The sequence below is a fragment of the Bufo gargarizans genome, chromosome 1, assembly GCF_014858855.1.
Source record: "Bufo gargarizans isolate SCDJY-AF-19 chromosome 1, ASM1485885v1, whole genome shotgun sequence".
Classification (NCBI taxonomy): domain Eukaryota; kingdom Metazoa; phylum Chordata; class Amphibia; order Anura; family Bufonidae; genus Bufo; species Bufo gargarizans.
In genome coordinates, this window is record NC_058080.1 from 68,566,202 (window position 1) to 68,590,759 (window position 24,558).

The following is a 24,558-nucleotide window of genomic DNA, read 5'->3' on the forward strand; positions in this document are numbered from 1 at the left end:
TACTCCTTCCACCACTATCGGCGCTGACATCATTATGGAGACAACCGGGACCTGGGACCAGAAAAAGGTTTTATCAAAAACAATTGTATTATAAAATAAAAAAAAGGGACCCGAATAGCTAAACAACACTTACTGTACATACAAAATACTGTACATTTGATAGAAAAAAAAAATCCACTTCTAACCCCCTACACATAGCCACCTCAACATTCACTATATAGTTACACACACACATATATATTATTGTATGTACACTTATTTAAGGTCAAAAACATGGTTGAACAGTGTTTATTTTTTTATACATGTCCCAAAAATGCAAATGCTAAAAAAAATCTAAATTACTGCGTTCATGCAAAGTTACTAGTTCTGAAATGGCAAAATGGAAAATCTACAAATGTTGTCGTCCCAATTTCTGCATTAATGGAATATATATATATATATTTTTTAAGTTACTAGCTCCGAAATGAGAAAAAAGAAGCAGCACTGCCGTATTTCAAACTGGTCACTTTATTGGAAGAAAAAACACTCAAGCAATAAAAAAATATAACTTTCTTGACGCGTTTCGGGCACCCAGGCCCTTTGTCAAAAGAAACAGCTCCGAAATGATAGGATGATAAATCCAAATTGTCCTGAAGACCAAAAATGACCTGTCCCTTAAGGGGTTCATTCTTCCCACCCAGCTGCTGTTTTATTAGTGAGGGTAAGAATATCGCAGGTACAGGGAGAGGGGACGCAGCTTTTTGTTGTGATGACAGCACTATGACGTGTCGTCGAGCATGTCCTGTTACGTGGTGTGTCGCCGCCGCGGTGGTCAACACTTGTGTCCTGCAAAAGATAAAGTTCTACTTTAATTCACTCAAGGTGGTTCGGTTCAGTTCACGGCAGACATATTCACTAAGATACAGATGTAGCTGAGCTAACATTGACTCTGACAAGACATGGCACAGTATATTGAACTCCCATAACTTCTCTTTGCACTAGATCTATGCAGTAATGAATGCAATGTCATTCCATCTAGCTCTACTTCTGGGTGAAAGGAGCAGACTGACTCCCCCGCTGCACCCTCCATGCACGATGCATCGCCCTGGGTGTCATGCACACCCATACAAGTAGCTTGCCCTGCCCGCAGTGACATTTTTCTCCTGACTTTCCAGCAGCACATGCAGCCAGAGATCTGGCGGTGTGGTTGGGCTAGAACAAGCTGCTGGGGAGGGGCATGCTGTGATGCAGCAGAAGCATATGACAGCAGTAGCAGATCAGCTCCAAACAGCAAGTCACACACTGTTTTCTTATCTCCCGACTGCTATTTTGCTGCAGTGGCCTCATTTAGCATTGGGTTGGCACCAGCAGCTGCAGCCGGCAAGGCCCTAGACGATAAACCCTCCTAATAATACTGCTAACACCCTGCGAGCGAGTGGTGTATTGTGCCCTGTTCTGCATGGCTCTCAAGATGATGCTGATGCTGGGCTCCGTGGCGGACTGTGCTCCTGTCCTCTGCTAGCTTGTGGCAGTATGGATGTTGCTCTTGTGACGACCTCTGGTGATTCCATCAGTAGTCCATTGCGGATAGGCATGCTGAGTAATCCATGGGCGAGGACGTAGACACACGGAAAATAAACCACAGCTTTCTTCGGGACCACAACTATGTGACTGAAGGTAGATCCCCATTCTTGTTACTACTAACCCCCCCCTAACTTGTGCCACCCCCTCCTTGTGTGTAGTATATACCCCATACCCGCTGACTGTGCCGTACATGTGTTATTGTGTCCATGTCTTGTCCTGATGATTTGAATTACAAGGGGAGGTGCAGTGCAAATAGTGGCTGTGTAGGGTATCTAATCCCGTCTAGTTCTTCAGGGGTTAATTACTGCAGACATTTGTATTAAGTAGGAGAGGAGATCTCGGCAGGTTACAATGTGATTCCGTTTAGTCCTAGTGTTTCATGTTGTCATAGCGATGCTTTAAGTGAATTAGAATTAATTCTAGAATTGTAACATTGTGGCCTGCTATAGGGCGGGGCGGGGTGCGTACATATATGTGCGCTGATCAGATATGTCGTGATATAAGGATCGGCGTGTATTTTATGTTTTATATTCTATTTGTAAATTCATTCTTTGCTTTGTAACTATTTCTAGTAAACAGAAAACACGAAACCGATAATCCGTAATAAATAGGACGTTATTTGGCAGTCATTTGAGAGGCGCATTTCAGAGGAGGCAGCAGCGGCGAATAAAATATGAGGCTACGATGAGAATATAAATCTATAGGTTCCTGACTCCAGTCTTGGAGAAGGTAGAAATCCCCAGGGTGTCATCTAACTACTCAAGGGCAGTATCAGTGCAGGAGAGGAGGTTTGTGTGTCGAAGCTTTGAAGCAATTACCAAGATGACGTGAAAGAGAAATCTAATAACTCCAATACATGTATGAGGGGATGGTCCTATACACAGGGGAACTGATGAGATGGTCCTATACACAGGGGAACTGATGAGATGGTCCTATACACAGGGGAACTGATGAGATGGTCCTATACACAGGGGAACTGATGAGATGGTCCTATACACAGGGGAACTGATGAGATGGTCCTATACACAGGGGAACTGATGAGATGGTCCTATACACAGGGGAACTGATGAGATGGTCCTATACACAGGGTGATTGATGAGATGGTCCTATACACAGGGGAACTGATGAGATGGTCCTATACACAGGGGAACTGATGAGATGGTCCTATACACAGGGGAACTGATGAGATGGTCCTATACACAGGGGAACTGATGAGATGGTCCTATACACAGGGGAACTGATGAGATGGTCCTATACACGGGGTGATTGATGAGATGGTCCTATACACAAGGTAAATGATGAGATGGTCCTATACGCTGGGTAAATGATGATATGGTCCTATACACGAGGTAAATTAGTGGGTTGGTCCTATACATGGGGTAAATGATGAGATGGTCCTATACACAGGGTAAATAATGAGATGGTCCTATACACGGGGTAAATGATAACATGTTCCCATACACAGGGTAAGTGAAGAGATGGTCCTATACACGGGGTAAATTAGTGGGATGGTCCTATACACAGGGTAAATGATAACATGTTCCCATACACAGGGTAAATCATGAGATGGTCCTATACACGGGGTAAATGATAAGATGTTCCCATACACGGGGTAAGTGAAGAGATGGTCCTATACACAGGGTAAATGACAATACCATAATTCAAAATGGGACCAATTGCTGTGGACGTTAGACCAGTCTAGTGCCCAGTTTCAGGTTGTTGTTTTTTTTTTTTTTATACTTGCAAGGTCTTTGAAAGCAATCCTGCGACAGATTGATGGTCTTATGAAAATTATGAAGTTATGTAGTAGTCAGAGCCCAGGGTAGAGTGGCCCATCAGATCGTCTCAGGTTCTATAACTGTAATTACATTGACAAATAACCCATGTCGTTATTTATTTTCCATTGCTTATATAGCTCCAACATATGACATAGCGCTGTACAGAGATTGCCACCATTCACATCAGTCCCTGTCTGCAGTGGGGCTTCATTTCCAAACTCTGGAACAATTTTTTTTAGGAAGCCATTAATCTGAGATTTCTGGAGAGTGGGTGGAAACCAGAGAACTTGAAAGACACTCACACAAACATGAGAAGAACATACTCCATGCAGATGTTGTCCTCCATGAGGCATAATGCATGGTGAGAGTACCCCGTTTCCTGTATTCCTATTGGTAATCTGTGTTTCTGACCCCAGCTTGTCTTTTGGCCACTCTCTGTCTCACGTTTTGGTACTGCATAGCCCGTCTGGTTTTGACCCAGTTGACTCTTGCTTTTGGGTTTGTTTTATCAGTGTTTTCATCTCTGCACATATTTTGTGTGGGGACTGTCGTCCAGTTGCAGATCAGCTGTTTAAGTAGGTAGGAACAGTGGGGTGGTCTCAGTTCAGGGCCTCACTGTCCTAGACTGTACCTCCGCTATATTTCTGACAATAGGTCATCAATATCTGATTGGTGGAGATCTGACACCCCAGACCCCCGTCAACCAGCTGTTCTGCAGTAGAAATTGGAGCAGCAACAACAGCTCTGTCCATTGTGTGCAGTGCTTCTCCCTTTCACTTCAATGGTGCAGGGTGTCAGACCCCCAATGATCCAGAGGATAGGCCATCAGTGTAGAAGGACTGGAACACTCATAAAGAGAACCTGCTAATGGCTGTATAAGTGCATTACATGCCAGACATTCAGCAGGCCATGTCATGGATGGTCTTGCTGTGTCCGCCAGTGTGGAGACATGCTCAGTTCTGGAGGACCCTTCTCTATGAAGACCGCTTGATTATATAAAATCTACAATACCCTGGCATATTAAAGTCCAGACCAATGTATACAATGGCATGGCTGGAGCCTGGTGAAGGTGCGAGAGTCAGACCCTCAACAATCTAATAATTGATAGCTGATCCTAAGGACAGGCCAAGGCTTCATAATGCCTTTAACCCCTATTGCTGATATTACCGGTGTGCAGTTATAACAGCATGACATCCACTGCAGGTAAAGTGGACGTGCACATGTTCAATGCAGCTGATTTGAGGGCCCTGAGAATAATTTCCTAGAATTACTGTAGGCTTTATTGCTGAGGGAGGCAAATCATTTTCTAATGTAGGGATTTGGGGGGTACTTTAGTCGGCATGAGGAGACTTATAGGCCATACATGCTTCTCTGGAATTCTGGGAAGAAAGAGATGCAAAAGAGCTCTTAACAAGCTCTGCCTCTAATGCCACCAGATGTAAGGCAGCTATCCTATAAGTCAATGTTCAACCCTTTAAATAGGCCTTGAGACATGACTCGTATATTAAATAAGCCAGCACCTCATCTGCAGACAGCCGTTTCGGGGTGATTGCCTCTCATCAGTGCAGAGCAGAGAGTACTGTCTTAACTGGGTGAGAGGCCTAAGTCAGGATTTGGGGGGTACTGTCTCTCCTTGGGGAGAGAGCGGCTTAATCGGAGTGAGGAGACTTGCCATATTTTTCACCCCGTAAAACGCAGTCCCCGTCCCCCCCCCAAAGTGTGGGAAAAATGTCCCTCTGTCTTATGGGGTGAATATTAATGAGCGCTTCATTAGTTCCGGAGGAACAGGAAGCGGTGAAGACTCTGTACTCACTGCTTCCTGGTCCTCTGCTGTCGGCTGAGCTATGGCTGCGCACAGCGTGAGGGCGCTCTGTGACCTCATGCTGTGTGCGCCGGTTCACAGCACAGCCGACGGAGGAGAAGAGTGCTGACGGTGTGGAGCGGCGGCGCCCGGAGCAGGAGAGGTAAGTGATTTTTTTATTTTATGTCATCTGAGGCATGGGGCACATCTGAGGCAATGGGGCACATCTGAGGCAATGGGGCTGATCAAAAGAGGCAAGGAGCTGATTAATAGAGGCTTGGGGGCTAATATGAGACTGGCGCTAGCCAAAAGAGGCATGGGGGCTGATATGAGGGTGGGGAATGATCAAATGAGGCATGGGGACTGATTTGAGACTGGGGGCTGATCTGAGGTCTGAATGGGGTCTTATTTATATTGGGGCTCATATCTGAGGTCTAATTGGGGGTCATTCACTTTTTGCTGTGAGCTGAGGTCTGATTGTGGGTCTGATCTGAGGTCTTATTGAGGTCTTATTAACAATGGGGATCTGATTGGAGCTGTGATCTGAGGTCTGATTAACATTGGGGGTCTGATTGCTGGTCTGACCTGAGGTCTAATGAAACATATTTTTTCTTATTGTCCTCCTCTAATACCTAGGTGCGTCTTATGGGCCGGTGTGTCTTATAGGGCGAAAAATACGGTATAGGCCATACATGCTCCTCTGGAATTCTGTGAAGAAAGGGATGCAAATAAGATGATAAGATTACAGTGGATATTTAAAGGCTATGGACACCTTTGGTGCATTTTACTCATTTTGGTCTAAAAGTATTTTCTTATTGGTCTTTATCAAAAATATTCAACCTTTTTTTTTTTTAATACAGGTGTAAAAATCTGTCAATTTGCAGAACATCACTTCTTGACAGCTCATGTGAAGCCTTATCCCTATTCTCCCAATCCCATAAACATTCATTATAGCTCAAGTCTTATGAAACTTATAAGAATATGACTTAAATAAGTGTTTATGAAGTCAGGAGATCAGAGATAAGAGCTACACATGAGCCGTCAAGAAGTGATATTCTGCAAATTGACAGCTTTTTTTACCCTTGTATTTCAAAAACGGTTGAAAATTTTTGATAAAGAACAATTGAAAAAAAAATGTATCCAAAAAGAGTAAAACGCAATGATAAAAAAAATAGCCCCGAAGATGTCAATAGCCTTCAAAGTGTTTTTTCTGCGGCCAGCCCCTGCCTGGTTGGTTTGCCACTGCCTGGCCCTGTCAATCAAAGCAGCCAGGGAGGGACTGGCCACTGAAGGGAGTGGATCGTGGGTGTAACAAGAGCAATGGTGATGTCCTCATTGCACCAAAGGCCTAATTTAAATATAAAGAAAAATATCATGACTCGGGAATGGAGTTTCGAATCAACAAAGTTTGATAGGGAGGTCGATGGTGACATGTTCCCTTTAATATAATTCAGCATAGAAAACTAGTTACTTTTGTAATTTGCTTTCTATTACAAAAATTATCTGGTTGTGCGATATTCTCTTTACTTCATTATAATGGCGCCCTCTGGTGTTTCATCTGTATAGTAATGTGTACATCCACCTATTGAGGTGGTCACACATGCTCAGTCCTATCCTTCAACTGCCACTAGCCATATCTACTGTTAGAAGCTGTGACAGTTAAAGGGAGAGAGTTGCAGCAGAAATGACATTGCACTGAGCTGTGATAGGGAGAGAGCTGCAGCAGAAAGGACACACCCACATAGCAATTGGACCAACGAATAGGGAGATCTGCTGACGGCTCCTTTATATCAAGGAATATACTTCACTTATACACAAAGGAGATACATTTTAGGGTACTTTCACACTTGCGTTTTTCTTTTCCGGCATAGAGTTCCGTCACAGGGGCTCTATACCGGAAAAGAACTGATCAGTTTTATCCCCATACATTCTGAATGGAGAGTAATCCGTTCAGTTTGCATCAGGATGTCTTTCAGTTCAGTCGTTTTGACTGATCAGGCAAAAGAGAAAACTGTAGCATTCTATGGTGTTATCTCCGGCGAAAAAAAAGAAGACTTGCCTGAACGCCGGATCCGGCATTTTTTCCCATAGGGATGTATTAGTGCCGGATCCGGCGTTCCGTTATGCGCATGCGCAGACTGAAAAAAAAGGTGAAAAAAATGCCGGATCCGTTTTGCCGGATGACCCTGGAATGACGGATCCGGCATTTCAATGCATTTTTTCGACTGATCAGGCATTTTTAAGACTGATCAGGATCCTGATCAGTCTTACTAATGCCATCAGTTAGCATACATTTTGCCGGATCCGGCAGGCAGTTTCGGCGACGGAACTGCTTGCCGGATCTCTCTGCCGCAAGTGTGAAAGTAGCCTTACAGTATTGTTGCATGTCGTTTTTAAAGTGTTTTTCTGGTAGTTTTATATTTTTGACCTATTCTCAAGGTTGGTAATCAATATCAGACCAGTGGGGGTTTGGCCCCAGCCAAACAGCTGTTTGCCCCAGTTAGTGCCGCAGCCTCTTCCTAGGCCAGTGACGTTGCATCCATTAGTCACATGGCCTAGGCACAGCTCGGTCCTATTCAAATGAATGGAGCTGAGCTGCAATATCAAGCACGGATTCTATACAATGTATGGTGCTGTGCTTGGTATGCCGTAAGGAGGCCACGGTGCTCACGCGGACTCCTCAAACAGCTGATCGTCGGGGGTGCTGGGTGTCAGACTCATCTGATCTGATATTGATGACCTATTCTGAGGATAGATCATCAATATAAAAATCTTAGAAAACTCCTTTAAAGCATTCCATAACTTTAGAAAAGAAAAATTATAAGCTGAACAACCCTAGTTATGAATTTCATCTAGGGAGCGGTGAGCGATCAATGAAGCAAAATTTGCAGCAGCAGTCATTTCGTGTCTCTATTTTTCTGCAATATGTGGGGAAGGGCTGATATTGTATGTGGGCTGGTGGGATTGCTGCTTTTTAGTCTCAGTCCGGCCCTGAAGGGACATCATCGCTGTGGTCAACACAGGACACCATGGCTTCAGCAGTGAGAGGATTGGAGCAGCTGTGCTTAGAAGGGTGAGTATCCGTTTTTTATTATTTCATTGCTTTGCTTTGCTTAATTTATTCTTTTTATAGTTGCATTTTGTATCCCCCTCATAAGGGTTTTTTGCCTCCTCCAACACGGTAGGATTATAGGTTGGACTTGATGGACCTGTGACTTTTTTCAACCTTATCAACTATGTGACTATATAACTATCAGGGCGGCCATTCCGTTTTGCTAGGCAGGGCCTATAGTTTGATAGGACAAGTGGGAGGATGAGTCAATTTTCCTTTCCTTGTCCTGCCCAGCCTCATTGTTAATTGCTTTTTAAGGGCACAAATTGGGTGATTTTTAATGATCATCAGTAAAGGTTACGTTTTACACTGGTGAAGGTATTCTGTGATTATATACCGTATTTTACGCTTGATAAGATGCACTTTTTCCCCCCCAGAAGTGGGGGGGGGAATGGCCGTGCATCTTATAAACCGGATACTTCGCTGGCCGATATGCTGCACAGCGTGGCCAGCGAAGTATCAGTGTGGAGGGAGGAAGCGAGGACACTCATGGCGGGGATCGGTGCAGTGACTCTACTCTAATACACCGGGCCCTGCAACTGTTAAGTACATTCAATCCGATCCAAATCTTAATGTATAAAGCACTGTTCTGTACTTACTGTAGTACCGTATGTATAGCATTAGGGCGGCGCAGACCGGCAGCTCCTTCAGTCATGCGCCGCCTGCTCCGGGATCTGTAGATGACACTTATGGGGATCTGTGGATGACATAAGTGTCATCCACAGATCCCCCATCAGTGCCATCCACAGATCCCCCATCAGTGTAATCCACAGATCCCCCATCAGTGTAATCCACAGATCCCCCATCAGTGTAATCCACAGATCCCCCATCAGTGTAATCCACAGATCCCCCATCAGTGTAATCCACAGATCCCCCATCAGTGTAATCCACAGATCCCCCATCAGTGTAATCCACAGATCCCCCATCAGTGTAATCCACAGATCCCCCATCAGTGTAATCCACAGATCCCCCATCAGTGTAATCCACAGATCCCCCATCAGTGTAATCCACAGATCCCCCATCAGTGTAATCCACAGATCCCAGTTCAGCAATTAACAAAAACAAAATTATATTGGGTCAATCAATGAGAAATAACTTAGTCCAGCAATTTAATTATGTAAATTTTAATAATAATCTTACAAGAATGACGTACACAACTCGACTATTTAGGTAGACCCACCAAAAACTAGGTTAGCTGATATTGGATGGGGAATCTCTTCCTGAGCTATCACCCTGAGCTATCACCCTGAGCTACACCTCAGCCCAAGGACGACCCCTAATAGTGGGGACTCCCTGTCCTCGAGCCTTGGCTACCGCCTCCTACTGTGCCCTCGATTAGTGACAGCGGGTAGGTGTTGGCCTCGTGGTGGACTACCAGATAAACAGACAGACAAACAAACAAAATAGATGCCCTTTGTATACAGCCCTATTGATATAGTATCCTATTAAGAGGTACAAGGTACACCATAACGTTTAAAAAACACCCTAATATGATAGTGTGATAAATACAATAATAATTATGAAGAATCCCAACGCGTTTCCCCCATGGTGTGGGATCACCAGGGGGTAAATGAGATTAGATATTTAAATCAATATTAGAAAAAAGTGACGGAGACCAATAGTATAGTGTGAACACCGTGAAACGGTGTAGATCACCGTTACTGATACAGCGGTGTCATTAAATATTCGATAATTTGCGATTGGACCAAACGATATTACTTAGAGGAGGAGGAAGCCCGTCCGGTCCAGCAACCCCAGAGTGAGTGGATAGTTGTTTCCAAGCGGTCATATATTCAGGGGAAGCTGTATCCACAGAGTGCCAGGTGTCCACTTCGATAAGGTATAGTAGACAATTATTGTGGCCACATGAAGTGACTATGGTGGTAAAATAGCACACAGTTATGATGCCCCGCAAGTCGGCCGTCAGACCAGATAATGAGCTTAGGGATTACAGCTCATAATCACAGCTTGATGGGCAGAATCAGGCTGATGAAAGGCGACTCGTTGTATTAGATCGCAGTCAGTATCTGCAGTATCTGGTCCTCCATGTTGGTTCCTCCTCAGGTCCAATACCTATTGGACCTGAGGAGGAACCAACATGGAGGACCGGATTACGCAGATACTGACTGCGATCTAATACAACGAGTGTCTTGAGAGAAACTGATGCTCATTTTATTTTTAAAACCCTAATTAACACAGTTATATATTCTATCTTATATATTCTACTTTACAAGAAACGTATTGTCAGCCTGAGATTCAGCAGAGAGGGATTTTGGTAAAGATAGAGAGAGGGAGTACTACAACCCCCTTCCTGGCCTATATTCATACATTGCTATCTGGAAGATTTGCACTGTGAATTTTTTGGAACTGTGTTTGACACCATTAGATGTACTACAACTCCCATTCTGCACTTGAGTAAATAGAGATTTGTCTGTTTTCTACAACTGCCCTGGTTACTGACTCCACCACCATACGCTGGTCACCGCACCTACATCTCCTGCCTTGCACCTATACCAAACCCACAACACCAAGAGCACCCCAACTACTATCAGGCAGGAACCCCAATACCAGGGTCTCCCCCGAGGAAAGAAATTGTGCACACTCCTAACACTGCCCTGGTATTAGGGAGCATCGCTGTGATAATGCCACTATGAACAACTGTTGCAGCCAGAGCCACTACCACTCTCATCCTCCAGGATGGCCTCCTCTCACTGGACAGCACCTGGGAGCGTTGGAGTGAGGACAGCCACCATGAAACACCACTACTACTATCAGTGCCACAAGTACCACTCCCCTCCTCCTGGCTCTCCCCCTGAAGGTATCTGTATAGTTACAGTATAGGTGAAAATGTAATGTGATAAGGAAATTATTGCACTGGTTGTTGTCACACTTCGGTGTGGGAGGGAAACACCACACTGAGCATAAGAGACAGGGGGGAACAGGGAATCAGGCCTGAGAACTAGGGAAGGAAGATGGACACCCCCTAGTAAAACCCTAACCTAAATCCTGACTGACTACCAGTATGAACAGACCCCAGAGGTAGGTCTGTTCATACGCAGGAATACCAGGAGTCCTATCTAGCCTTATAGGACCTTGTTACTAATGGCCGGGATGAGACTACCTGTTCCTCCAAAAGGAAGGACCAACATAAGGCTCCTTCAGGCCTAATACAAACAATAGGGAAATGCAACACACAGAACCCAAGCAAAATACAAAAGGGAAAGGAAAGACTTAACTTCAAGAAGCACCAGGAACTCCGCCGAGATCCACAACTGAAACTAAAGCTATAAACCGCACAGCATTGTGGGAGAAGCAACAACAAATAAGGAAGGTTAAATGACCACATTAGCAACCCCTGAGGCAAGCGGTGTGGCCATTACCAGAAACAACACAGACGCCTATTGATCCACAATGAAAACCTGTCAGATCCAACCACGTGTTGCCAATCTCACCGATCTCCCGTCACCTACCCGGGCACAAAGAGGTAATTCATGACCTTCAAGATGTTATTGAGCTGCATGTCCATTCCTAGCATGCTTTACCAGTCTGAGCGCCGCGGGTTGACTGTCCTGATGAGTGAGGTATCTTCTGATGTTAATGACACCATCAGATGGAAGAGAGAGCGCGGCGAGTGAAGTGACAGATCTAGACAAGACGACAAGACAGCTGTACTGAGAAGAACCCACACATATCTACAGCTTGTTGCTAAGCACAGTCAGATATAAATACGTTTTTCACTAGTCTAGTAGAGACATTATCTATCTATCTCATATCTATCTATCTATCTATATCTACCTCATATATATCTATCTATTTATCTCATATCTATCTATCATCTATCTATCTATCTATCTATCTACCTCTATCTCATATCTACCTCATATCTATCTATCTATCTATCTATCTATCTATCTATCTATCTATCTATCTATCTATCTATCTCATATCTATTTATAGCCCAGGAGGAATGAGCAGATGAGTGTTGTGGCAATCCTCACACTATGGCAATCCTCACCCACACAGCCCATAGGGCCATGCAGTGAGGCTCCCCCTTTCTTCCCCTGGGGCACCCCCTGATTTTGGGTCTCCTGCTGCCTGATGGCAGTCAGGGTGCAAGGCAGGAGTATGGATGCAGGTGCAATGGCCTGCAAATGGTGTTGATGTCAGTAACAAGGCCAGTTGTTGCATGGTGGCATATGTTCCATTCAAACATTGGTATTAGTTAATCATTTACTAGATTTGTCATTTATTTATTTAATGGTATTTTAATTTATAATAGATTAATATTATATATATATATATATATATATATATATATATATACCGTATATATTTTATACAAAATGTTTTAATAAATAGTTCTCTCTTTACTAAAGTGCAGAACAGGAGATGTAGTATATCCAAGAGTATCAAGGCACAGTTCCAAGAGCAGTTCACAGTGCAATTCTTTCCAAATAGCAATGTATGGATAGCAGCAATGATGGGGGTTGTGGTACTCCCCTCTATCCTTCCAAAGTGTCTCTGCAGAAACTCAGGCATCAAATTGCCATTTTTTGGTATGGGTTCTGTAATTCCCAAACTGAGGGTGAGAGGAAAACCTGCCATGGAATGGGGGGTGGACTGGGAAGGTCCCACTACCAAACCTACCTTCCCAGTCCAAATAAAATCCAGCCCTTGTACTCCAACAAAACAAATAGCTCCAGCAACTATGTTTGCTGAAGCCAGCGCCATCCTTCTGGATTTTACTTATCTGACCCAGTTGAGGAACCTGAGTGAGATATACACCCCTTCCAGGACTTTTACTGTACACATCGACCACAATATATTGACATGGAAAATTAAATATCACATCACCAAAAATTCTTTAAAAGTATGTTAAACATAAAAAACATGATTTGAACAATAGGTGATTTTCTGATGACACATTCACTTTAATATTGATGCTCTGCCCTTAGGATAGGTCCTCAATACCTGATTGGTGGGGGTCTGACACCCGGCACCCCTGCTGATCAAATGTTTGAAGAGGCCCAGCTCTCTGCCGAGCTCCGCAGCCTCCTTGCAGTTTACCAAGTATAGCACCATCCATTGTATAGTGGCTGTGCTTGGTATTGCAGCTCAGCCCCATTCACTTCTACAGGAATGAGCTGTGCGTAATCCATGTGACTGATGAAAATGAGGCCAACTGGCCTAGGAAGAGGCCACGGTGTTCATGGAGAACCACAGCCTCTTCAAACAGCTGATCGGGACCCCCATCAATCAGATATGGATGACCTATCCTGAGGACTGGTCATCATTAAACATCTGAACAACCCCTTTAAGGTCTTCCACATCAGACAAACTCAGCTCTTCTACATTTGCATATTGATAACTGTAATCCAATAGTCACCACGCTCCACATCAAGGACATCTGCAGGCAGCAATGATATCATTCCATTAATCAATATCATCAATATCTATTTTTATCTGATAGGCCGGGCAGCGTTTTACAGCAGTGGTTTCTCCATGTGATGGTTCTCCATCCGACTGGAAGTAACCCGTGACACCCTGATCCCTCCACTCGTATTACAGCAATTAAATAAACTGCTTTGTAGGACAGAAAGAAAGCACCGAACACTGGGCTGATGAGCAGTAATGTACGTGGTTATATTATATGTCAGAAAAAAACTAATATACAATTAGCCGAGCGCTCACCGCAGCTGTGCTTGGCCCGCTACACCACTTAGCTTACAAATTCCAAAATTCAAACCAATGGCCAGCTATTAATGCAACAATTTAATACCATTTAATATGCACATGTGCAATATCACCATAAATAAAAATATAAAAGCATGCAAATGGCTATACCATATATATTAATACTTAGTCACAGTCCCCCCCTCTTTGCATGTGCGGAGCTCTCGCTCTGTTAATAAGACAATAGTTCCGTAGCAATTTGATATTCAAAGTCGCTCCCCCCGAGGGGTATAGATAGCTTTGTATTCCCTTGAGCTGGATAATATTGTTTTGGATTAGTTTATATTCCTGCAGTAGAGTTATTCTCCCCACTTGCAGTCACGTACTTCACATACACAGATCACTGCATCCTCAAGCGCCTGGGCAATCGATCCACAGTAAGTATTATATAGTTGCTTACCAGTCTGATGTTACAGGTCCAATGTGTATAAAGACGTTGTTGCACATACCTTACATGCAGCTACTGAAGTCCATGTTCGTGTTCGGACCTCCCGCCAGTGCGGTATCTTGCGCAGGCGGACCCGTGCTCACCAGACGCCAAATGTGTTTGGAGGATATGTGACAAAAGAAGTCACCAAACGCTCGATCTGTTCCGTGACAGTATGGGACAGTGCGAGAGCTCCGCACATGCAAAGAGAGGGGGACTGTGACTAAGTACTAATATATATGGTATAGCCATTTGCATGCTTTTATATTTTTATTTATGGTGATATTGCACATGTGCATATTAAATAGTATTGAATTGTTATATTAGGCCTCATGCACACGACCGTTGTGTGCATCCGTGGCCGTTGTGCCGTTTTCCGTTTTTTTTCGCGGACCCATTGACTTTTAATGGGTCTGTGGAAAAATCGGAAAATGCACCGTTTGGCAGCCGCATCCGTGATCCGCGTTTCCTGGCCGGGAAAAAAATAGGACCAACGGTTCACGGACCCATTCAAGTCAATGGGTCCGTGAAAAATCACGGATGCACACAAGATTGTCATCCGCATCCGTGATCCGTGTCCGTGATCCGTGTCCGTTTTTTCCTATCATTTCAATGGCAAACTTGACTTTTTTTTTTTTTCATTTTTCATGTCCGTGGATCCTCCATAAATCAAGGAAGACCCACGTCCGAAAAAACGCTCACGGATCACGGACCTACTGACCCCGTTTTTGCGGACCTTAAAAAAAAAACGGTCATGTGCATGAGGCCTTAATAGCTGGCCATTGGTTGAATTTTATATTATTTTATATTATGCTTCATTTGCAAATTACATGGAAAGAAAATTTAAGGAGCCATTTCCCACATGCACATGTAATGACAATAATGCATGTTTTATTCATGGACCCAAGACTGATGCATTTCATAGAAAATCGCTGTCTCCACCCAGGATTAAAGGGCTTTTCAGGCTTAGAAAACTCATTTTCAAATACCCTAACCGTGCATTAATGAAGGGGGAGTCTGTTTTTCAGGGGCGCCATCTTTTATCCCAACTGAAGAACATCTAAAAAGAAAGCTTCTTGCTGTGGAGGACCTGACAGCCCACTAGTGTCAATAGGCACCATGTAATATTTAAGGCAGGAGGGGAATAATAAGGCCAAAGGTCCTGGACTGTTGCTCAAGCTTGGGCCCCAAAGTAAAAAAACAAAGACAAAAACATATACTGCACAGTATACCCCCCAGTACTAGTACTAGGCGGACATTAAATACAGCACCATCACACATACAGGAGAATACAGCACATTGCCTCTTACATCTAGTGGTGTCTCCTCTGATATAGACGTTCTCTTTCCTAATCTTCTCCATTGGGAACAGACCATAATGTCACGTCTCATGTCTGCATAGTTTACCACACCACAGACATCATAGATACATCACTTTTCTATCATCCTCCTCTTCCTGGTGCCCCAACAGTGTTCTTCTGCTGTACTGTTCCCGCTGTGCTCCCCAATGCTCCCAAACACTATACTGCAGAAATAACAGTGGCATAGAGATAGTCACCCCATAGTATAAGTGCTCCCAGTAATTATAAGGTCCCCATAATGCCCCTAGTAGTTATTTCCCCCCAGTAGTTATGTGCCTCCAAACTCCCTAATGCCCTAATATAATCCATCATTACTTAAAGGTGCTGTCCAGGCTACAGATGACCTATCCTCTGATTTTTTCCAATGAGGGAGAGGTACAAATGGGGTAAAAAGGGGGACAATGCTGCAGTCAGTGGGGGACGGGTGGGAAGGAGTACAATGCTACTTCAGTGAGTGGTAGAAAGGGGCATGTAATGGATCTCCTGGCACCCCGACCTGGTACCTCTGTTGATGGATGCTCCTAGTGCTTCCTGAGGACTCCAAGCACTCAACTTGACACCATAACCGCCACAGACCCCACGAACCGCCGCAGCTTGGTTGGGGTCTCACCGTCCTCCACCCACGCTGGACCCAAGACCGGGCTTCAGCTTCCAGTGGGTGAACCTCTCTTAAATCCAGAGAGCAGGAACCATGAAGAAGCTCTTACAAGAGCTAGTAGTTATAGCCAGGGGAGTATAGCAAATCTTTAGCGTATAGCAATCCCCAGTGTCGATCAGTTACCCAAGCACCAGCCTCAACATGATGAAGGGTAAAACAGGAACTCTCTATTGAACACACAAGCATTGACTTGTATACACATGTTCCAACAAAGGTACCACCCCCGTGGACCTGGTTGGGAACTGAGGACATAACATAGCAGCCAATCCTTACAGTTTACAGTTTAAACACAAAAACTCTACATTCAACAAACACAATGGCATTGCCTGTGACGCAATTAACAAACACAATGGCATTGCCTGTGACGCACTCAATAACAGAATAGGCATTGTCTTTGACACAATCAACAAAATACAATTACCAAAACACAATGGGCTCTGCCTGTGATACAATTACCAAACATAATGGGCTAACTTAATCACTCACAGGCAGAAAACACACATTTTTCCCCAAAACACAGAAACCACCTCAAAACCCCACATATCCCCATAATTTATACATTCATTGATAGCTCTGATCTGGGTGAACAACATATCCAAAAATCATCCAAGCAGGGGTTCCCGAATTCCATGGAAGTCACATTTGGCCGACCGCAGGCATGGCTTTCCTGCCCAAAACAGTTCCACAGATTTAGGCTGTGCGGCCAGTCTACCTTCTCCTTTAAAGTTAGTATATGGGCCATAATCCTGAGGCAAGAGGCTGGCAAACAGGCCCCTCCAAAACACAGTGGCGAGGTTATTTTCGCCACACAGCAATGCTGCTGTCAGTGGGGAGGGTTAGAAAGAGGGACAATGCTGCTGTCAGTGTGGGAAGGAGGACAGTGCTGCTGCCAGTAGAGTAAGGAGTGTAAGGGGAACAATGTCACCTTCAGAGGGAGAGGCGTGGGACAGAGGACAATGCTACTGCCAGTGGTGCTGCATTGTTTTATTTGTTTGGCCCTTCTGAGAATGTATTTTGTGCTGCACTTTGGCATTTATTTGGTGCTCCTGGTGGGGGGGAGGTATTTTGTGATGCCGTGTGTTGTTTATTTGGTACTGATGGGGAAGCATGTTCAGTTTCAGACTGGGGTATCTAGGGCCTACCAGAGTACATGGACCCCCAGGAACTGATTCAGGGGGTCCACCATATAGGTAGATGGAAATATTATGGTATGTACTCATGGGACATGAATGCTGTAGATTTGCCGCATTTAAATCAGTGACAGCCAATCCACAGTCTTTACATACCAGAAAGTGATTACGATTTTAAGAAATCTCATCCACATGCTTTGAATTAAATTCACAGCATAAAATGGACTGTGGTGTGGATTTTAAATCAGCATCATGATTTGGGCTGGATTTTGCTGCTGCAGATTTACATGTGACGTACCCTCACCTATTCTTTTTTCAGCGCGTAACACACATGAACATTGCACCAAACAGAACTGTATTGTGCACTGCCATACATCAGTATTGTGGGCCTTCAATACTGATCATGGGGGTCTGTACTCCAGGCCCCCCACCAATAAACACAATGAAAGGACACAATGGCTCCTCTATAAGACACCTGTGCCGAACACTGCATCCTGTCCTGTTTTAGTGAAAATGCACAGATACAGCCTACAGCCATATGTACTGTACATGGATGAAGGGGAAGTAGAACTCACAGGAGCACCATGACCCCATCAGTGTGATGATCATCGGGGAAATGGACCCCACTAATCAGACTTTTATGAGGAAAAGGGGGGATATTACCTGCAGTCCTATGTAATACCACAGATAACACAGTGATGACTCTCTGAGTACAGATAATGTAGTACATGTCACCTGCAGTCCTGTGTAACACCACAGATAACACAGTGATTTCTCTCTGAGTGCAGATAATGTAGTAGGTGTCACCTGCAGTCCTATGTAACGTCACAGATAACACAGAGATAACTCTTGGAGTACAGATAATATAGTAGATGTCACCTGCAGTCCTATGTAACGTCACAGATAACACAGAGATAACTCTTGGAATACAGATAATGTAGTAGATTTCACCTGCAGTCCTATGTAACACAATAGATAACACAGAGATAACTCTTGTAGTACAGATAATATAGTAGATGTCACCTGCAGTCCTATGTAATACCACAGATAACACAGTGATAACTCTCTGAGTTTAGACAATGTAGTAGATGTCACCTGCAGTCCTATGTAACACCACAGATAACACAGTGATAACTCTCTAGGTACAGATAATCCCGGTCTCTTGGGATGTCAGTTTCATCACAGTCATTTCTCAGTTCCTTTTCTACATCTTTATAGAATTATATAATAAATATATAATGTACTGTAGGCACTGGGGTCCTAGACCATGAATGGTGCAGCAGTTAGGTCCTGCAGGGAACTGACTATGGATAACACATCACTGGACTGGTAGTCCCTTGCAAGGAATGCGCTCTCTACTTATTTCTATGGGACTTCTAAAAAAAAAGCTGCGCGAGTTCAGAGGTGGGACCCACTCCCATGCGACATTGGTGGCCTATCCTTGTGATATGCCATAGTGCTAAACTCCTCATAGTATGATTACACCATAAATCCACGTAGCCTACAGTGACCTGTCCCTGGATAGTGCTCAGCCTCCCAGCATGCAGAATTCATGAATAACAAACACCATATATCTTCATAGGAAATTGCACCGTGGTGGAGAGGCCGTGGCGTGACTGATGTCGTCCCTTTCTTTGTTCCTGAGCTCATTGCAGTCTCATGGAGAAGAGTGGAATAGCAGATTAGTACAGCGCGATTTATACGCTATCATTCTCAGCCATCATTACTGGGACATATTTCCCAGATCACATAATCTCCCCTTTACCGCACACTATTATTATTATGTGCCCGTGTTACGTGAGTGGTACACAGTATACCTAGGACATGGATTGAGAAGGGCTTTATTGGCCTTTATTATAGACAATAAATATGTATGAAGGTTGAGCTCTCCTAATGTGGAACTAATCCTGATGATACAGATGGAAAGATTAGGATTCTGTAGGGCTGCGTTCACAGTAGAGTGTGTCGCTGCAGCATTATGCATAAAGCAATCTTTAGTTTCTTCACATGCCACTGTTTTTCTTGAGTTTTCCCTTAGTTATGGCTGTTTTAAACCCTACAATATGAGGATCTCAAGCTGGCTCCTCTGCCAGTTCTCTGAGGCCAAAACTGCCTTATCTCTCTTCCCATACACGCTTGCTGTAGCCAGCAGCTCCCTGCCAGCCAATCAGATTGGATTACCGAGAGACACGCCTCCTCACTCTGAAGCCTAATACAGGCAGGCAGTGTGAAGGACCGCCCCTCTGTCTTCTGTTTATACTAAAGGGAAGACAGACAAGCCCTAGCAATGGTCCTTTAAAAGACCAGTGGAAAGGGACAGAGGACATTATTTAAAGCTGTTATTATAAGGTAATTACAGAGATTTTGACAATCATTGACAAACTAACTCAGGTATACATTCCTAGCTCTAATAAACAAACAAATGAAAAAAAAAATACTTTAACTATAATTCAGCGGTGATCCATCTGCTTTTCTGGCATAAATGCCGGGCTTCGGCCTGACAAAAACCATTGCATGCAATGGTTTTTGGTCTGGCCGGCCGCCGGCATTTGTGCCGGATCAGGCAGCTGCATATGTTACCTGGCCTAAGCGCCAGTCATTTACATACAGGCCATACAGGGGGAATATATACTCTTTTAGATCATTTTTGGACTGGAAGTTTGATTCTAATAATGGCCCGCTGCCAGTTTTACGCCATACATAGATGTATGTTTTACCATATTTTATAGATGTGTTTTTCCTAGACATTGCAACGAGATGAATGAAAACTGAATCTCTGGTAGTCAGATACCATGTGGGCGTGCTTGCCCCAGTGCAGTAGTGCCTCCTCTTTTTGTACTAGTCCGGAACAAATGAAGAATTAAATGAAATTCCTGCTAAAATTCAGACTCCTCAATCCAGACTGAATTTTGGCTTCTAAATTACATTATTCCATATTGCCCCCTTCCAAATCTCTTCTGTTTTTGCATAATTGTCATAATTGCCTTGAATGTTTCAGATTAAATAGCTTTCAATATTAGAGAAAGCTAAACCAAGTAAACACAAAATCAAACATCTGCGATAATTTGTGATCAATCGTTTCCATGGTGTGGAGGAATTCTTGCCCACTCTTCTTTTCAGATTGCTTTAATTTGGTAGATTGGAGGGTTTTCAAGTTCATGCTCAATAACCCTCTAATGTAGCTAGAGTAAAATAATTCAGCAAAAATGAGTGGGCCAAAATACCCAGTTAGGGTCTTGCCAGCCATTTCAAGGACTTTGACTTGGCCACTCCAAAAACTTTATTTTGTTTCTTTTGAGAGATGGATTTGCTTGTGTGCTCTATGCCAGATCTATATGGACCATCTATTCCAAAAAGTTTCACCTTTGACTTATCAATCCATAGAACATTTTCACAAACGTTTTGGGGGTCATCTAGATATTTTTAGGCAAATTTGAGGTGAGACTGTGTTATTTTTGGCCAGCATGGGTTTGGCATCTTGCAAGTCTCTTATGTTTTCCAGTGTCTTTCCTATTGTTGAACGTTGTACTTTGACCTCAACTAAAGAACCCTTTACACCGCCCAAGAATCCGTCAGATAATCGCTAACGAGCGTTCATAGGAACACTCCTTGGTGATTATCTGGCAGTGTAAAGGTGCCAACGATTACCTGAAACTAGTTAAACGCTAGTTTGTCGGGTAATTGTATCGTTCATGTAGGCACCTAAATCGTCGCTTGCCGGCAGTATATGATGCTGTCTAAATACACTCTGCTGCTGGAAAATAAAGAGTCTGAGTGGGGACAAGCGATGGCATTACTGATTGCTCCTATCCATGCTGTGGAGGAGATCACTACATATAAATGCAGAGTTCTTCTTCACTGACAAGCAGGCGATTGCCGGGAAGGAACGCTTCCTTCCTGACAATCGCCTGCTAAATTGTCCCTTCTAAAGGGACGTTAAGGCCAATGAGGCCTGCTGTTCGTTAGAGGTTTATCTGGGTTCTTTTGCCATCTCCTGGATGAGTAGTCAGTGTGCTCTTAGTGATATTTTAGTAGACTAACCACTCCTGGGAAGGTTGACCACTGTTCCTTTTTTTTTTCCATTTCTGGATAATGGCTCTCATTGTGGTACACTGGAGTCCCAGAGCCTCAGCAATGGGTTTGTGACCTTTTCCAGACTGGTAGATTTCTGCCGTTGTTTCACATCTGTATTTCAGTCTCTTTAGAACATCGTATGCTTGAGACCTTCTAGCTGCTTCACATTGCTAGACAGGTTCCATATTAGAGCTGTTTAGATCCAAAAGGGCTGTCAGTATTCATGTCTGGGGTCTGTCTAGAGTAACTGAACCCAATTGTTAATTCAGTTTTGTTGACTGGTTGATGTAGTAGCGTAAATTATTATTAAAACAACATTTTGGGTTGACTTGTAATATCTTTGTCTAATATTAAAAGTAGTTTAATGATCGGAAAAATTCAGCTGTGACATGTGAAAAAAATAGAATAAATTAGGAAGAGGGCAAATACTTTTTCATAGTGACCCTTGAATTTCTAATAAAAATCAACAATTGCGGGGCATTTTCTGCTCTGGCTCTTCATCTCTTGGCCTGAGTAGGAAGAGATGACCAAAGACTCTCTGAAGAATCTATCTTGTCCTACATTACAGCACTGTGTAATGTTAGATTTTCCCTGAGGTGTCGCAGCAGGGAAATCGAACGCTTACTGCCAGGTTCCTCACAAATTACAGCTGATCATTGGGTTCAATATGTCACCCAGGATGATTGTTTCTGTCAATCTGGTCATGCTTCTCTTTGAGGTTTTTCACAAGCAATTTTTAGGTCAATACCTTTTTATATAAACTTTCCTGTTGATTTGTAATCTTCTAATAGACTGAACTTCACCTCATTAAAGTTTTTTAATTTTTTTTTATTGATGACCTATCCTCAGGATAGGTCTCCAATATCAGATCTGCGGGGGTGCGACAACCGTACCTGAAGATAGGTCATTAATTAAAATATCTCGGGAAACTCCGTTAAAAGTTTTGTACTGGAATGTGCTGAATGAGATTCTGTGATTAGACCTGAAATTGGCAGTTCAAGCACAAAAACCTACCAGTGTTTTTCTTGAACTTTTTGAAGAAGAGGGGACTTTTACAGTTGAGAAGTATTTGGTTACAATCATGACTGCTTAAGGTTCTACAACATTGTAGGGAGGTCATATCAGAGGCATATGTTTTTTTTTTTGCACAGGTGCAGCCACAGCCATCAGGGGAAATGTTGTCTTCTCTACTTTGGACAACATCTACTTGTTAAAAAGATCTCTTGACAATACGCTGATCACAGAGTGTTCCTACTATGGTCAGCTGTAATCTGTGGGGAACAGGGCAGTAAGTGTTCAATTTCCCTGCAGTACCACCGCAGGGAAAATAATGCATTACATGGTGCCCACTGAAATCAGTGGGTTGTTTTTGTAATGCAGGGCAGGGCAGGTCCTCCAGAGTAAGAGATGCTTTTTGTAGCCGCTTTGGCAAAGAGGTAGGGATCCCGAGCAAGGAACTCCCTCTATTAACAAAGAATTACCTAATAAGGCCTCTTGCACACGGCCGTTGCTTGGCCGTTTCGTGCATTGGGGACTGCAATTTGCAGTCCCCAATGCCACGGGCACTTGAATGGGTCCGTGATCCATCCGCACTGCAAAAAAATAACACAACTTCCAAGTGAATGGGTCCACATCCGTGATGTGGTGGGTGTCCGCATATTGCAGACCCGCTATTTGTGGGCCGCAGTACAGACCACAGACGGCAACAGCCGTGTGCATGTGGCCTTAGGTGTATGGATATGAGTTTTCTAAATCACACAACCCTTTTAAAGAGTAAATGTGTTTTCTGGCTCAGAGTGAGGGTTGGAGCAATAATAATTAAGTCGGTGTTCATAGGTGGGGGTATTTTGTACTCTGCAAATTCATAAGAATCCATTCTGTTGACTCTCTGCGCTGTTTCTCTACAACCATCAGTAATAAAATCTCTACAGCAAGTTGTCAGTGAATTTGTCTTTTCATCTAAGTATTTTTAGAAACTCTCTGTGTTCCCTCCAGAATCCGTTTCTCCACACCGCCGAGCCTGCTGATATCTGTTCTGCTGTTTTTAGAAATTCCCACTGTATAAGATCCAGTTATTCTTCTTTTCTACTCATGAAGAGAATGAAAAATATTATATTTCCTCCTTTTGTTGCTAACAAAAAAAAAAAAAAATCTGGAGATTTGTGACTGAAATGTAAAACTTTGAAGTACAAGACATTAGACTAACCCCTTCAAGACCACACCAGCTTCAGCTGCAAAAAATTATGTGGATCTTCAACTACTATTCAGCATAAAGCGGTTGTCTGATCTGGGACATTGGTGGCATATCGCTAGGATATGCCACCAATGTCAGATATGTGTAGGTTCCACCTCTGGGAGTCTGGGACCCACACTAATCTCCAGAACAGGACCCCCAAAGTGAGCAGAGAGCAGCAGCGCATGCGTGGTGTGCTCTATATTCATTTCTATGGGACTTCTAAAATTAGCCAAGCTTGCCTACTCAGCTTTTTTTTGGAACTCCCATAGATAAGAATGAAGAGCATGCCAAGCATGTATAGTGTGCTCTCCTTCACATTCAGGGGCATGTTTTAGAGATGGGTGTCGGTCTCAGAGGTGGGACTCGCACCTTTCTGACTTCGGCGGCATGTCCTAGTGAAATGCCATCAAAGTCACAGATGAAATAACCCTTTTAAGGGAATACTCCAGGCAAAACTGAAGTACCATGTTATGCTGAGTGTCCTTTAAATGTTCATTTAAATAACAAATATATTTTACTTTATCAATTTTACGGCTGACGTTAGTAGGACTGATTCAAGAATTTGTACAGTAGTTGATCAAGCAGAAAGTCATGGCAGGCAGAGTTCAGTCAAAAACAATAATCCAGAACAGAAGGTCAAAGGCAGGCGGCAATCCAAATGAGTCCCAACAGTGAAAAAAGTAACA

The 24,558-nt window shown here is 43.6% G+C and overlaps 1 protein-coding gene across 2 annotated transcripts in view; it reads left to right on the forward strand.

The window, feature by feature from the left end:
* The first annotated feature begins 1,287 nt into the window (after nucleotides 1-1,287).
* Nucleotides 1,288-24,558, forward strand: part of PPP2R2C (protein phosphatase 2 regulatory subunit Bgamma) — a 194,554-nt gene continuing 171,283 nt past the window's right edge. For both annotated transcript variants that reach the window (XM_044296222.1, XM_044296229.1), the window contains exon 1: nucleotides 1,288-1,656. In XM_044296222.1, coding sequence (XP_044152157.1) covers nucleotides 1,587-1,656 — 70 coding nt within the window. In that variant the 5' untranslated portion in view covers nucleotides 1,288-1,586. The remainder of the gene's footprint in view (nucleotides 1,657-24,558) is intronic.